Source organism: Epinephelus moara, chromosome 19, assembly GCF_006386435.1.
Source record: "Epinephelus moara isolate mb chromosome 19, YSFRI_EMoa_1.0, whole genome shotgun sequence".
Classification (NCBI taxonomy): Eukaryota; Metazoa; Chordata; class Actinopteri; order Perciformes; family Serranidae; genus Epinephelus; species Epinephelus moara.
In genome coordinates, this window is record NC_065524.1 from 29521026 (window position 1) to 29538612 (window position 17587).

The following is a 17587-nucleotide window of genomic DNA, read 5'->3' on the forward strand; positions in this document are numbered from 1 at the left end:
GATATGTTTTTTTTCACCGACTTTACTATGACTTTTTTTGTGATCTCATTAAAAGATATTCCTTAATAATATACCATGACTTTTTATGATGTTCTTCCTTTTTTATAAACATATGATCAATTATAATATTTCATTATCATGATTTGTTCCTTGATAAAATGTTTTGTTAGACTTTTCGTAACTTGACCATTCACCCATCATGTTTTGAACACAGCAACTCCATGTGCAGTGATAGAAATATCAATATCTCTCTCTTGTATCATGTATTCAGATGATCGTCTGTTATCGATCAGTGATCAGTTTTACCTGCAGTCGTCTCCTCCTGTGCTGATCACATATTTGTCTTCCTGGGAGAAGCGGATGTTGGTCACATGAGCCGAGTGGCCGAGGTAGCGCTTGTGTTTGGCCTGCAAACAAAAAAGAATACTCACATTTCTCTTCAATAACAAATAAATAAATATCTGATCTTTTTTATTCTCATACAAAGGGTGCTGTGATGTTTTTATACTTGCTGACACTAATCATACTAAACTTTCCTCCTGTTTCAACCTCAAATGTAAATGTTGGTGACTCACAAACTTCTCTGTGCAGGGGAAGTCGAACAGTTTCACCAATCCAAAGTCATCACCGGTGACGATGTTAAGGCCAGCGTGGGACACACACGCACAGTTGACTTCCGCTTTGTCTGCATTTCGTGGCCAAATCCCCAAAACTTCATCGCCCAGAATGCTGAGGGAGAGAAAAAACAAGAAGTTTTGTCTCAAAGCACTACTACCCCCAAACTATCCCTGTTCAGTTACCCTGTTAACACTAACATGCACTGTACCTTGTCAATTATGTACTTATATAATTTCAATACAGTTTTTAAATTGTGTGATAAATCATCACTTTCAAAAAGAAATCTTAGCACACTGTATATATATGTATATTAATATCTGTAAGTAGTATTGATATGTTTATGTTACAATGTTCAGATTTATTGTCCTATTTTAATTTCTGTGTGAGCACATGGAAGCAATGACAAACCAAATTCACTGTGTGTGTTCACGTTTGACCAATAAAACTGTTCTGATGTAAACACAAGTTTTTGTTTGATCCTCTTAATCTGCTCTTACAGTTTTTGAAGAGCATACAATACATTTTATAACATGCTATTCTATGACGTGTTTACCACAGATTTAAGGAAATACTGTACTATGACGTTTTTTCATGATTTTTGAAGACATACTATAATATGACATTTTTATCACATTTTGTTTTACAACATACTATACTATGACGTTTCTATGACAGTTTTGAACACATGCTATACTGTAACAATTTTATCACATTTTTGATGATATACTATACTATGACGTTTTTAATCACATTTTTGTCAATTTACTATACTATAACATTTTTATCACATTTTGGATGACATACAGTACTATACTATGACTTTTTTTTATCACATTTTTGACAACATGCTATACTATGACGTTTTTATCACATTTTTGACAACATACTATACTATGACTTTTTTTTTATCACATTTTGGATGACATACTATACTATGACGTTTTTATCACATTTTTCACATCATGCTATACTATAATATTTTTATCACATTTTTGACGACATGCTATACTATAACATTTTTATCACATTTTTGACGACATGCTATACTATGACGTTTTTATCACATTTTTGTCAACATACTATACTATGACGTTTTTATCACATTTTTGATGACATTCTATACTATAAAAATTTTATCACATTTTTGACAACATACTATACTATGACGTTTTTATCACATTTTTGTCAACATACTATACTATAACATTTTTATCACATTTTGGATAACATACTATACTATGACGTTTTTATCACATTTTTGTCAATATACTATACTTTAACATTTTTATCACATTTTGGATAACATACTATACTATGACGTTTTTATCACATTTTTGTCAACATACTATATTATAACATTTTTATCACATTTTGGATAACATACTATACTATGACGTTTTTATCACATTTTTGTCAACATACTATACTATGACTTTATCACATTTTTGATGACATGCTATACTATAACATTTTTATCACATTTTTGATGACATGCTATACTATAACAATTTTATCACATTTTTGACAACATACTATACTATGACGTTTTTATCACATTTTTGACAACATACTATACTATGACGTTTTTATCACATTTTTGTCAATATACTATACTATGACTTTATCACATTTTTGATGACATGCTATACTATAACATTTTTATCACATTTTTGATGACATTCTATACTATAACATTTTTATCATATTTTGGATGACATACTATACTATGACGTTTTTATCACATTTTTGACCACATACTATACTGACTTTTTTTTTATCACATTTTTGACGACATGCTATACTATAACATTTTTATCACATTTTTTTATGACATTCTATACTTTAACAATTTTATCACATTTTTGTTGATATACTATACTATAAGATTTTTATCACATTTTCGACAACATACTATACTATGACTTTTTTTTATCACATTTTTCACAACATGCTATACTGTAATGTTTTTATCACATTTTTGACAACATACTATACTATAACATTTTTTATCACATTTTTGATGACATGCAATACTATGACGTTTTTATCACACTTTTGACGACATGCAATACTATGACATTTTAATCACATCTTTGATGACATGCTATACTATAACATTTTTATCACATTTTTGACAACATACTGTAATATCACGTTTTTATCACATTTTTGAAGACATGCTATACTATGACGTTTTTTTTAGCACATTTTTGATGACATCCTGTACTATGACTTTTTTTTATCACATTTTTGACAACATGCTATACTATGACTTTTTTTTATCACATTTTTGACAACATACTATACTATAACATTTTTATCACATTTTGGATCACATACTATACTATGACATTTTTTATCACATTTTCGACAACATACTATACTATGACTTTTTTATCACATTTTTGATGACATACCATACTATGACTTTATCACATTTTTGACGACATGCTATACTATGACGTTTTTTATCACATTTTTGATGACATACTATACTACGACATTTTTAATCACATTTTTGACAACATACTATACTATGACTTTTTTTTTTATCACATTTTGGATGACATGCTATAGTATGACTTTTTTAATCACATTTTTGACAACATACTATACTATGACTTTTTTTTATCACATTTTGGATGACATGCTATAGTATGACTTTTATGACATTTTTGACGACATGCTATACTATGATATTTTTTCATGATATTTGAAGACATATTATACTATGACATTTTTATCACATTCTGGACGACATGCTATACTATGTTGTTTTTGTGACATTTTTGACAACATGATATAGTTTTTATCACGTTTAGTGACATGCTGTACTATGACGTATTTAACATATTTCTGATGACATGCTATACTATAAAGTTTTTATCACGTTTAGTGACATAGTATACTATGACGTTTTTATCACATTTTGGATGACATGCTATACTATGTCGTGTTTGTGACATTTTTGACAACATATTATACTATGACATAGTTATCACATTTTTGACGACATAATACACTTTGAGGTTTTAATGACATTTTTGAGGACATGCTTTACTATGAAGTTTTTAATCGCATTTTTGACAACATGCTATACCATGACATTTTTGTGACATTTTTGCTGACATACCATACTATGACATTTTTATCAAATTTTGGACGAGAAACTATACTCTGATGTTTTTATCACATTTTTGATCTTATACTATACTATGATCGTTTTATCACATTTTTGATGACATGCTATACTATGACATTTTTGTTACATTTTTGACGACATACCATACTATGACATTTCTGTGACATTTTTGACATACATTCTTTTTATGACATATAATACTAGGATTTTTTGTCACTTTTTATGACACAGTTAACTTTGACTTTTTATGAAACATTAAACATGACTTTTTTTGTCTCTTTCTATGACCTACTATATTATGACTTTGTCATCACTTTTTGTGGCACACTATACTATAATTCGTTTTGTCACTTATTTTGACATACTATAGTATATGCTCTTTTTAACAAAATACTACAACTTTTTAATTTCATTTCATGACATACTATCCTATGAGTTTTATTATATTATACTCTGACTTGTAATGAGAAACTTTACTTTTATTGATTCTATTCTATGACTTTTTTATGCAAACCAAAAATAATCAAATGAAACGTGCAGGTTTGTGTCATTCGATATAAAATAGAATTCATTTCAGACTTTCAAGTTTTTAAGCTCATGTGAAAACTGCGTGTGAGTATGTGTGTGTTACCTGGTCCAGGTAGCCCAGGTGATTCTATCAATAATGGTCTGGTCGCTCACCAACTTCCCTGAAGGAACCTCAAACACCTGCCGCTTGTAAGCTCCTGTGGACACCTGTACCCACAGAAAATGTTTGTTTGTTCGGTCATAGATACAATATACCAACAAAGGCGTGTGCATGTGTATATACCAGGTCTCAAGAGGAACAGCTGTCAGCAGTTTGTATATATATGTATATATACCTGTATAATACAGCCGTCAGCAGTATGTGTGTGTGTGTGTATAGTATATACCTGTATATAACAGCTGTCAGCAATACGTATATATATATTATGTGTGTGTATACCTGTATATAACAGCTGTCAGCAGTACGTATATATATATTATGTGTGTGTATACCTGTATATAACAGCTGTCAGCAGAGAAGTCGAGCTGCAGGATGAAAGCAGAGATGTCACTGCAGTAAACCAGGCGGTTCAGACTTGGTCCTCCGCTGACATCGTAAACATCCACCGTGTTCTCCACCGAACCGACCGCCAACAGCCGCCGGTCCGGACTGAACCTGCACACACAAACACTCAAACAATATAACATTCTGGTATATTCTGGTTTTACAGTGCAGTATGTCGTGCTTTTCCTTCAGTAAAGGATCTGAATACTTCCTTCACCACTGGTTTATGTTAATTTACATATATTTTAAATATTTGTGAAATAACTTCTTTTGGATATTAAAAATTCTTTCTCCTCCACTGTCTCTCCTACCTGATGTCCTGGATGGCGACGCTGCGGTCTCGCTTCTTCGCCCACATCTTCAGTGAGTTGGCGAGGAGGAGGAGGAACTCGCCGTTCTTCATCCCCACCGCCAACATCTCTCCGTCTGCACTGTAGCTCACACACCGGGCTGCGTGGCCGACACACACCTTGTTCAGCAGTTTCTACAGAACGAGAGAGAAAAGGAAACCAAAATTATCTATATCACCCATTACACTGTTTAAGAAAAAAAAGATTATTACTATTTTTATTTCTTTTTTTATCAGCACATCAGTTTGGAGGAAGGATGGATTAACTTCTTAACTTAATGTTACTCAATGCATGAGCTGACGATGTGAATCAATCAACACACCTTAACTGTCAACATGACAACTCTGACCATTGTATTTGTTTTTATTGTGCCTCTTGGATAACGTACACTTTACTGATGATTGACTCATAAGGCCCTGATCACACAGAAAGTGTTTTGCACGTTGCAAAATGTGTCGCACACCACACTGCCTATTTTCAAAACTGAATGCAACTAGTAAAAAACAAAACAAGAAAAAACTCCCTGTATCTTTTTATTGTTGCCAGACAACAATGACTCTGGGGCAGTTTGTGTGTGTACCTTGTCAGCGAGGTCCCACAGCCTGATGGTGGCGTCGTCGCTGGCGGTGATGCAGAGCTCTTTCACAGGATGAGCGGCCAGACCCCAGATCCCTCCCCGAGCGTGGCTGTCCAGCAGCAGGTTGGACGCCGCATTTTTCTCCCCGACCTCGATGATCTCCCCGTCCTTCGTCCCCACCAGGATCTTACCCTGAGGAGGAGGAAGAGGAGGAGCAGGAGGAGGACGTGGGCTGATAATGAGGATGTTGATGAAGAGTGATGGGTGAAGATCAAAATCAAAAGTTCTCACCTTGCCTCTGCAGACGGATCGGACACACTCCACCTGCTGCCCCGTCTCCAGCTGGAAGGCTCGACAGCGTTTCATCTCCTGATCCCAGAGCTTCACCGCACCGCCCTCCTTAGTCCTGACACACACACACACACACACACAGAAAAAAGTCTAATATATTCTGTAACATACTTGCATTTAAGTTGTGTCCAACTAACTAGGTTTAGGTTTAAGTAGGGATACTGTCAATGTTCGGCAAGTTACTCTCAAAATGTAATATACTACATATTACTAGGTATCTTCATTTGAAGGTAATACGTTACTTAACAATATTACTCTCTGTGTAGAGTACTAAGTTACTTATTAAACTACTTTTGTGTTTTTGTTCAGTTTAGTTTATTACAGTTCATTTCGAATCCAGTGCTGAGCAGGTCTGACCTATTCATGCATTCACATACAGTGGTTATAAATAACAGTGTGATGATATAAAACAATTAATAGCCTAGACTGTTTAAAATAAATGATTAGTCTTGGACACAGGGAGGGTCAGGCTGAGGATCAAAGTCTGATAAATATGAGATATGGATAAATATTTGTGGGCCTATGATCTGAAACAATAAACAAATATTTAGGTTAGCACAACAAACAGATTGGCACACGATTAAGTCACTGTGACGAGCGCAAATGAATACACCGGAGCTGGAAGACACACCTGCTGGTTCCCTTTGTGACAGTCAGCTACCACAGCACCAGAGAGAGTAATGCATAAGAACAGGGTTGTGTGCCGATGTATGGAAACACATCTAACATATACTAACATCACCCAGATGTGCTGATCACCAGGACTAGTGTATGAAAGGACACGCACTGAACATGATAATGCACAGTGCAGCATGACCCAGATGTGCCGATCACGGGCGGCTTCTTGTAGCATATCATGACATGACAACACACAACAACTTTTGAGGGATATTTTTTCTGGTGGTACACTGGCGGAAGTGGAGCGGTGTGGATGAATGAAAAATGAGACCAATAATCAGTTTATATCGGGTGGTAACGCATTACATGACATTGTAAATGTAATGATATTACCCGAGATCCCATTGGTAGCGCGTTATATTACTTCACTACTGCTGAAACGTACCTAACCCCCAACACTGGATACTGTGTAAGTATCACCACAAGTACAAAAGAAAACTGTCTCTATTTTAAGAAAAGGTCTCAACGCATCTCCACAGTCTCAGTGTCTTATTATAATGAAGACTACTATAATATAATAAAAGAAGATAGATTGGATGCTGCTGTTTCAGTAATCATCTGCTGGTGTGTTACTCACGGTCTCTCCTTGCCGCCGGTGACGATGAGTCCGTCTCTCAGCGTGGTGTACATGGTGAAGACCGGCCCGGTGTGAGCCTTCGCCACCACCCTCAGCAGGTAGTGATCCCGCCACACGTACACGTCCCCGTTAATGGCTCCGGTGAACGTCAAGTTATTCTGCAGACCAAAGCCAATTAAAAATAATTTCACTGTGTTTTTCTCAGGATGAGGCAAACAGCATCTACTGTGTAAAATAATAATCTGCTATAAGTGAAATAAAAACTCAAGACACACACAGAGTGAAGTGTTCGTACTTTATAAAGACAATCTGAGTTTTTGCACCTATGTTACACATCTGGCATGTATCTAGTGTCTTGCCCTCTGATTTCTGTTAAACAACCTGCTGTGTTGCTCTTTGATTTCACTGGTTGTGTCAGTGGTCGTGTTCAGTCAGAGTCGTGTCTCGTGTCATGTGCAGCAGAGATTTTACAAACAGGAAGTCAGCAGGTAACTCACAGCACCGAAGGCGACAGACAGCATCGTCTGCATCCTGCCGTCTTCCACCGTCCCCACCACGCCCTTCTTGTACATCAGAGCGCCGCCGGCCAGCGTCCAGAACTTCACATGTTTAATTCCTACCGACACAAACTGGGAGTCCGAGTCCGGCCGGAACTCCACCACGAAGATCCGGTCCGGGTGTCCGGCTTTACTGCACACCTTGGATCCTGCAGAGGAGACACCACTGTTATTTTTATTCTATTATCACAGAGAAATTAATGAAAAAGCACCAACACACTAAAATCTGTACAAAAATCTTTATAATAAAGTGAGCTTTCAGAGGGCGTTCATTTTCTGCTCTATTTTAATATACATTACAACTAACATCAGCTTCACCCTCAAAGTGTCAGACACTCTAAACCAACAGACTCAGGCCGCTGGACTTATTTTAACCATCAGCAGCAACTATAATATATAATTTATTTATTATTTATATTTCAACGATATAATACTGTTTCAACTGTAAAACTGTACAATATGCAATACTCACTTAAAGCCCTCAACATTACTGAGCAATGATAATTCAACTTTGCAACACACTGTGCAATACACAACTCTTATTTAATTTTTACCTTTACTTGTCATATATTTAGCTAACTTGTAGCACAAAGCACATATTTGTACATTTTATTATTTTTATATTTCTCATGCTACATAAAAAAATATATTTCTATATTTGTATGTATATATTGTGTTATATTATAGCATAATGCACATTTTTTCTCTCTCATACTTCTTATTTCTTTTATATGTTTTTATAATTTCTTTATGTCTATATATACACTATAACAGCAACTGATAATGTCTCCCAATTTCCCCCCAGGGATCAGTTAAGTTTTCTGAATCTGAATCTGAACATACACACTTATATCCTGTCATCTGTACTTACTTTGACCCACTGCAGTGTTTTATTACCAAAAAAGACCAACATTAGTATCATAGCCAGTATTATAATACTAATATTTTGTGGCAATAATTAACTTAATTTAAAAAAAAAAAAAAAGAAAGAAACAGAAAAAAACATAGACTTTATCTCAGTCTTAGTTAGCTGAGCCAGCTAAGCAAAAATATATAAATAAAATAAAATAAATAAATAAACAAAATGAAAATAAAATAAAAATAATTTAAAAATAACAAAAAATATTAATAAATTAAATAATAAAATATAAATAAAATTACAATATTTCTGGGAACTTTTCTAAGCCCACAGAAATATTGTAATTTTACTAAAGTAAAGGATATGAATACTTCCTCCACCACTGGACAATAGAAATACAGAAATATCTTTGTAGAAAGAAACTGTTTAATTATGTGTCCATGTATGACCTCATCACTCATAGTAAGAAGCTGGTAAAGACAGGGTGTGACTGACCCACAAACAGCCTTTTGAAGAATGAAGTTAACTGGATAAAATGTCCTCATAAAGGCAGCACATTAGGGTGTATTTTATTGATTATTGATCAGATGTCAGTCTGACCTTCCTGCCAGCGCCACACACTGATGGTGTGTTCAGGTTCCACTCCGACAGACAGCAGCAGCTTCCCCGTGGCGCTGAAGTTAACGTAGCCGACGCCCTTAGTGTGAGGACAGCGAAGGATGGACAGAGTCTGTTTACTCATGGCGTCCCACACGTGGATGGAGGGAGTGGTGCCTACGTAGAGATCACGAGACACGAGGAGAGCACGATGTAAAGCTGTAAAGTTTAAATACGTCGCAGGGACGACAGAAAGTGACAGAAACAGAGCAGTGAGGGGATCAATGCAGCTGACAGACACCCTGAGAACCAGACCAACATCAGGGCTGCACTGATGGTGGATTCAGACACATTTTCTAATTCACACTAATAAGACAGCTGGATATTAAAACATGACCAGATTGTTCTGCTTCACCCTTTTGATACAGAGACAACACTCTTACATCACAATGGAGTAGCTATGCCGCTGGTCTCTGGGTCTCTGGGTGTCTGTCGTGGTGGGAGAGGCGGGGTGCGGTTTGGTTTTTACCTGGCAGTTCACTGACGTCACCTGAGGTGTTGTGAGAGCGATGGTGACAAATGAGGCCAGCCAAAACACACACACACGCACAAAAACAAAACAAAACAAAAAACAGATAAAAACCTGGAGTGAGTTGTTTTAAAACAGGCCAACGTCAGCCATGACAGTAAAGAGAGATATTAACGGGTGACTGCTGCTGCGTAAATCAGGTCGATGTAGATCATATGGGTCAGCCACAATATTCACAATGCTTAAACAAAACATATGAAGATTTGCAAAAATATGTTTTGTCATAAAATAAACTCCACAACAGTTTATATGAGTACAGCTAAAATGATTATTAATCAAGTCGTCGACTGACATTTAAAGAAAAGAGAAACTATTTAGATATTTAAAGAATGTAGAAATATTTCATGGTATCAGCTTCACAAATGTAAATATTTGCTACTTTTCCTTTTAAATAATGTTAATAATTGTGAAATATGAGTAATAATGTTGAGGTTTGGACAAAACAAACACTGTGAAGGTGTCACTTTGAGCTCTGAGTCATCGTGACTAATATTTTTCACTGTTTTCACCATTTAAAAAAAACACGATAATCACTAGCTAATAATTTAAAATGAGCTCCATCATCTCCCAACTAACATCCTACACACATTACACATTAATGCATGAGTCATAATGATCTAATGACATCATGGATAATAGTATAACAGTCACAGGGGACATTTTCATACATTTAATACTTTAGTTACATTTTCCTGTTTATACTTACATACTTTTACTGAAGTATTTTTACTGTGTGGTATTAAAACTTTTCCTCAGCTAAAGGATCTGAATACTTCCTCCATCACTGCTGATTTTTTAAGTGCATTAAGTTCCTCCCAGCTGATACTTTCCCTACAGTCCCTTTTGCTTTTCTCTGTTAGTGTTTTCAGTCTTTCTGTTCTCTTAGTGTGAAAAAGTAAAGCAAGCAGGTTAAACATGAAGCAGGAGAGAAAAGCAGGACTCATTTAGTTCAGACGAGTTAGTAGAGAAACACACTAACATGCAGAAACACACACACACGCACGCGCACACACACACACATATACTCAGTGTACCGATCTGTCCAGTGGCAATGACATTTTTGTATTTCGGGTGCTGGTTGACGGTCAGAGAAAGGATGTCGTCAGTGTGTTCCAGGTAGAAGCTCTGGGTTCCTGCAGCACAAGGAGACACTTAAACACATCACTCTAATCTGAAAGGTTGGGGGTTCGACTCCGAAATGTGGACATGTCTTCCCTAATCTGACACAGTTGTAGTGACGTGTTAACTGATCAGGACAGAAACTACAGCTGATGATAGAGGCTGGAAATTAAGAGAAAAAAGAGGAAATACAAAGAACAAAGTAATTCAACAGGTCACACAAGGTCAAAAGGGTGTATTATGACCGCGTTGCTGTGGTTACCAGTGGTGAGACTGTGGACGATGGCGGTGGCTGCAGTGTGGTAAACGATGTCGGTGCCGTCGTTGAGGTAGTGCAGGTTGTTGCGACAATCGTAGCCCCGAAAACCAAACACGTGATCCAAAACCAGGTCCTGTGAGAGACAGAGGGAAGAGGACAGATAAACAGACAGACAGACAGACGGAGAGACACAAAGAAAAACAGACCGACAGACAGACAGCTATAGAGAAAGACATACCTCCACCACCCTCTTCTTCTTGGAGACGTTGTTCTTCTGGAGTTTCTCTGGCTGCGGCGCTGCTCGACTCACTGGAGGCCTGGAGGATCAATCAGTCCATTAATCAATCAATCAATCAGTCAGAGACACATGAAGGAACAGTGAGACAGCTTGGTCAGTCTGCAGACAGACAGACATACAGACGGACATGAGACAGTAGAGACAGACAGGTCAGCAATGGAGAGATGATTTCTCATATGTCATGGATTACAACTTGACCCCTGACCTCTGTCACAAACCTACTGGTGCTACGAATACTGAGTACAATTACTTCATTGTCAGTAGCAGTAGTTGCTGTGCAGTACTAGTAGTATTAGTACTATTAGTAGTAGTAGTAGTAACAGAAGCAAAACTAGCAGTACTTACACAAGTTAGTACCACACAACTTGGCCTTTGACATTGGCCACACACCTGCTGCTTCTAGGACTACGAAGTATGTGACTATGTTTCAAGTAGTAGTGACAGTACAGTAGTAGCAGAAGAAGCAAAACTAGCAGTGGTTACACAAGTTAGTACATTTAATACATTGTGAGTATTAGCAGTGGTAAAAGTAGAAGCAAAACTAGCAGTGGTAATACAACACTACACATTACTAATAGTAGCCTACTGGCGTGCTAAATAGATTTGGTAGTAGCAGTGCAGCAATAGCCTACTAGTAATATTGATAATATTACAAACTGTCATTTCTCCAGCGGTTTTTGAGGGGCTGATTTACGAGCACACACTTACTGATCATCATTTGAAAAGCTCAACATCTCTCTATTTATGCTCTCAAAAACTTTGACACCACAAATAACTAATCTGAGACAACTAGGATTTGTTCCCAGGTTTAAACTCTGACCTATTGATCTCACTGTTAAGAACCAGAACACTAAATTCATTAAATCCTGAATTCTTTCTTAATCTGCAACCTGTCAGTCTGGAGGTTTAAATTTTCATCTTCGTCACAGAAACCTCCGCTGAACGCAGCTGTACTCACAGATAACTGAGCCTCCTACCTGCCTGTCAAACACCATCAACCCAGAAACCTTCCTGAGTGGAGTCCTGCGGGGTTCACATGAAGTCCAGTGGCCAGTGGCTGCTTGCTCCGCTGCCATTCAGTGGCTAACGAGCGGAGCTAACTGCTAACAGCCACAGCTGCAACTAACAAACTCCACAAATCCATTCAGCAGCTCCACCGCACAGTCAGACACACACAGCTGATTATTTACTGCTGAATTACAGCTCACAACTTGCACCAATGGCTGACGCTGCTCTGCTGTGAGTGTTTTGCTGTCTAGCGAAATATCCTGGCGTAGACTACGTACAATACTGTTGTAACTGTTATTAACTACAACTTTAACGATTGCTAATTTTATTATTATTATTATTATCATTAGTAGTAGTAGTATGCCTCTATGTGTCAGCCCGTGTTAGTCTGATGACCTGTCCAAGGTGTACCCTGCCGCTTGCCCAGTGTTAGTTGGGATAGGCTCCACCCCCCTGCGACCACTAACAGGATAAGTGGTTATGGAAAATGAATGAATGAATGAATGAATGAGCAGTAGTAGTAGTAGTACCATTATCAGTACTAACAAATAAATATAAAGACTCTCTAATGCTAAAATCTAGATTCATTCCCCTTAGATATGAAGCTAAGGACAGTGTGAGGTAATGCCAACAGGAGCGTCTCACACTCACACACACACACACACACACACACACACACTCGCATAAACTCACACACACTCAGACACACACAATGAAGAGGCGTCGCATAAACACAAGTGAGAGGTGGACACACAGGTGGACAGGTGTTACCTGGATCCCCTGGACAGCAGAGGGACAGAACCAAGGTACAGAGCTTTAGAAAACACACACACACACACACACACACACACACACACACACACACACACACACACACACACAGCAACACACTCACTCATACACACACAAAGGCCTCATGCCTCATTGAAACTGGCTCGCTGTGTGCTATAGCTACATGCTAACACAATGCTAACATGCTGCTGGTGCTCTTTGGGCTGTCAGGCTAACATGCTAGCGTCGCTAATTGTGTTAACAGGCTAACATGCACAGGCACTCTGAGAGGTGGATTAGTGCAGGGGTCTAAAAACTGTGGACCCCTGTTCACACAACCACATCATGCGCCAAGATTTATAACCACAGCTCCCATAATGCTTTGGGGGATGTAAACAGGAAGTATGATGTGTGCTAGCTGGATCACTTTGATACTGAAGAAAACGTGATCATTTTCAGGCAAGTTCTGCAGTTATAAGTTGTCAATTAGATCAACATCATTTACCTAAAGTTTCTTTTACTTTTTCTGGTCTTTTTATCTGTGTTTAAGTTCCCAACACTTTGTTGATTCTGAACACGTAACCTCAGTATTCAGGATATAGAAAATAGGGCTGCTCCCTAATGGTCAACAAAATGTTAGTTGACCAGAAAGGTTGTTAGTTGGCAAGATTTCATTGGTTACTTAGTCATAAAAAAACAAAACAAAAAAAAGTAAAACTCTGTCAGGAGCTGCGACTTGTCAAAATAAATCAAAACCTATATGACTGGACCATGTGGGAATTTAATTTGAAAGGACAGACACAGGAAGTGTCCACACTCAGCAGTCAGACAGGAGTCAGGTTAATTTCCAGGGCTGGTACCTGCGGTTATTCCACAGGCTAGTTAATAACATGTCGGGCAGGAAATCCAAAGTGTGGGATCATTTTGAGAAGGTGAAGGACGAACCCAAGGTGATATGTAAACTCATCTTCATTGGTCGACTACAAACATGACGTATCATCTGAAACATGGAAGTAGCTACATGCCCATTAGCCCACAGCGTCATTAACAGGCGGCTCGCTCAGTGTGTGACGTGCACTTGTAGATAAAATATAGGCCTATATTAATGAAGGTTCATTAGTACGGTTTTGTATTTCTCTGTAATGTAGCACAGTGTTAACAATGTTACTGATACTATTCTTTCTCACACCTTCAACTCAAACCACCTAAATATATAATTTAATCATTAAATTAATATCATAAACATGCGGACAACTGGTCGACTAATGGCTCTAAATGATGACTATTGATCGACTAGGACAATTCTCAGTCAGGGGGCAGCCCCAACAGAAAACACTGCTATCTATCTAGCTATTAGTAAACATGTGGTCATGTTGAGTTGACTAGTCCTTGTCAGGCTGCATCTGTAACGTCTCCCTAAAACTTAAATTTATTTAAAAACATATGTAAAAATTAAACATGTTTCTTCAGGTTTTCTTCTTCATTCAACTCTTGCTATTTTATGTTTTTTACTACTTTTGTGTGTGTTTTTTTTTATTTATTGAAGTTGAACCTGCTGATTTTGGCGCCGCTCACAAACCAAACCTTCGTTCATTTCATCCTTAATTGAAATAAAAGTCAGAGAAAGCTTAAAGTGACATGTTTAAAATTAAGATCATCAAATCTGGATAGTTGTTATTTTTGTTGTTGTTATTTTCTGTGATTAACTCACTGGATTTACTTGTTTTTGTACTGATATATATGCAGATAACATAAAATGTAATGAGACTTATAATATTGTCTGAAAATCATCTTCACAGTAAGTATCAGGTCATACTTACTTGACAATGCCCTGCCTCCAGGGGAATGCAAGTTAAAACACAACACAGATATTAAGAGTCTCTACAAGCAAGGCCAGAGGGCAACACTCAGGAAATAAGGGAACCCAAAAGGGACAAAAAATAAGAGTCTTAGAGTTAGAAACACACCAGGGTACTGAGACATCCAGACCTCTTCCACTACAGGAACTTGACGACATGAGAACTGGAGCATCTCATAACCTAAACTGGTAAATTGTAGGTGTTGGAATTTTACTTTTGGGACAGACAACAATAGAAAAAGTGGAGTTAATGAAGATTTTCTTTGACATTCATGCATTTACGCGTGATTAATTTTAAACAACAGTGTCGTTAAATGAACAGCGGTGGACATGCAGCTTGTAGCACTTATCTAAACACACATCCTGTGTTATTGTGGTGTTTCTCATGATGCAAACAAACTTGGATTTAGTGTCATCTTCTGCGCAGTGCTGAAACCTGTGACATGGAAACACCTGACATTACGGGTCGTTAAGTTCCTGTAGTGGAAGTGCCGACTTTTGTCTCTGCAGTGCTGCAAAATTTAAAAAAAAATAATCAGAATCTCTTTCCTCATTTACAGAACAGCATCTTGTGGTTTTCTTAAATATGGCTCTGAACTTTAAAGTATCATAGAAGTTGGATTTTGAGTCATATTTTCGTAACATTAGCCGTCAGTTTTTTGATGCTTGACAGCTGTACCCTGCAGAATAATCTTGTACCTTTAAGGTGCCCTTTGTTGTTGAGTGTTTTAAAGACTGAAACTCACTGAAATCATAAGGATCTACTGTGTGATGTGCAAACACAGAAAAACTGAGGCAAAAAGTTTGTTTAACAACGAGACAAAACGTTCACCGATCATGCAGAAGCCGTGCATGCACGAGATGCAAAATCCTTCAGATTTACCACACAGGTACAAACACTTATACAAGTATACAGGGCCACATATTAACACACCAACACACATACGCACACACACTGTAACCACTGATGATACATCAATGATAAGATGAAATAGTTTCAGCTTAGTTCGTACACACTCTCAGTGTTATAGAGTCACACAAGTTAAAAGGACATCACGCTGAATGTCAACAACGGCAGCGTACAGACTGTTGAAAGTTTAAAGCTGCAACAAGATTATATGTCTAGAAACTGAAACAGACAAGTTTGAAAAATGCCAGTGTTTCCAGAGTGTGTATTTGTTCTAAAATCTGTCACGCAGTAAGTTAAGTAACCGGGAATGCATCTCAACACTTCCAGCAGACTTTTCACAATAAAAGTATTACATCCATCCATTTTCACCTGCTTATCTGAATCTGGGTCGTGGGGCGGCAGGCCAAGCAAAGCACCCCAGACGCCCTCTTCCCTGCAACATCTTCCAGCTCCTCCTGGGGGACCCCAAGGCGTTCACAGGCCAGACGAGATAATCCCTCCAGCATGTTCTGGGTCTGCCCTGAGGCCTTCTACCAGTTGGACATGCCTGAAACACCTCTAACAGGAGGTGCCCAGGAGGCGTCCTGATCAGATGCCCGCACCACCTCAACTGACCCCTTTCAACACAAAGGAGCAGCAGCTCTACTCCGAGCTCCCTCTGGATGTCTGAGCTCCTCACCCCATCTCTAAGGCTGAGCCCAGACACCCCACGGAGGAAACTCATTTCAGCTGCTTGTATCTGCGATCCACCCCACGGAGGAAACTCATTTCAGCTGCTTGTATCTGCGATCTCATTCTTTCGGTCACCACCCAGAGCTCATGACCGTAGGTGAGGGTTGGGACATAGATGGACCAGTAAATCGAAAGCTTTGCCTTCCAGCTCAGCTCCCTCTTCACCATGAAGGTCCAGAGCAGTAGCCACACTAAACCGCTGATCCATCTCAAGCTCCATTCTCCCCTCACTCGTGAACAAGACCCAGAGATACTTGAACTCCCTCTCTTGGGGCAGTAGCTCTCCCCCAACCAGCCATACTTAGGAGCCGTATCTATCCATCGTTCGTTTGTTCATCATCAGGATTAGCCTGGTTCCAGACCATAGACCCCGCCCACTCAACTGAGTAGGCTTGCATCTCTGGTCTGGCATACTGCAATGAATTTGCAATTTATCTCGTCCAAAAGATGGCAGGACGTATGAACGCTGGGGGTGGGGGCGGGTCTAGTGATTAGCCAATCAGCGCCACGCTGATGTCAAGCTGTCCGCCGGTGGGTAACTGGTGAGGATAGCAACAATGGCAACCGCTACAGATCCTACAGACCACATTAATGATGCTATCGAGGTATTTCGCCACTACTCGCGTTAATGGAGGACCAAATTAAGGAAGCTGCTAAACTGGATT

The 17587-nt window shown here is 38.3% G+C and overlaps 1 protein-coding gene across 1 annotated transcript in view; it reads right to left on the reverse strand.

The window, feature by feature from the left end:
• Window positions 1-331: 331 nt before the first annotated feature.
• LOC126407262 (echinoderm microtubule-associated protein-like 6) overlaps window positions 332-17587 on the reverse strand; it is a 109398-nt gene continuing 92142 nt past the window's right edge. The window contains exons 31-44 of the mRNA XM_050072026.1: window positions 15243-15257; window positions 11584-11662; window positions 11349-11478; window positions 11002-11100; window positions 9908-9928; window positions 9382-9555; window positions 7863-8071; window positions 7366-7523; window positions 6051-6165; window positions 5763-5951; window positions 5144-5316; window positions 4781-4943; window positions 4392-4495; window positions 332-729 (exon numbers count right to left, since the gene is read on the reverse strand). Of these exons, the coding sequence (XP_049927983.1) occupies window positions 522-729; window positions 4392-4495; window positions 4781-4943; window positions 5144-5316; window positions 5763-5951; window positions 6051-6165; window positions 7366-7523; window positions 7863-8071; window positions 9382-9555; window positions 9908-9928; window positions 11002-11100; window positions 11349-11478; window positions 11584-11662; window positions 15243-15257 (1837 nt within the window). The 3' untranslated portion in view covers window positions 332-521. The remainder of the gene's footprint in view (window positions 730-4391; window positions 4496-4780; window positions 4944-5143; window positions 5317-5762; window positions 5952-6050; window positions 6166-7365; window positions 7524-7862; window positions 8072-9381; window positions 9556-9907; window positions 9929-11001; window positions 11101-11348; window positions 11479-11583; window positions 11663-15242; window positions 15258-17587) is intronic.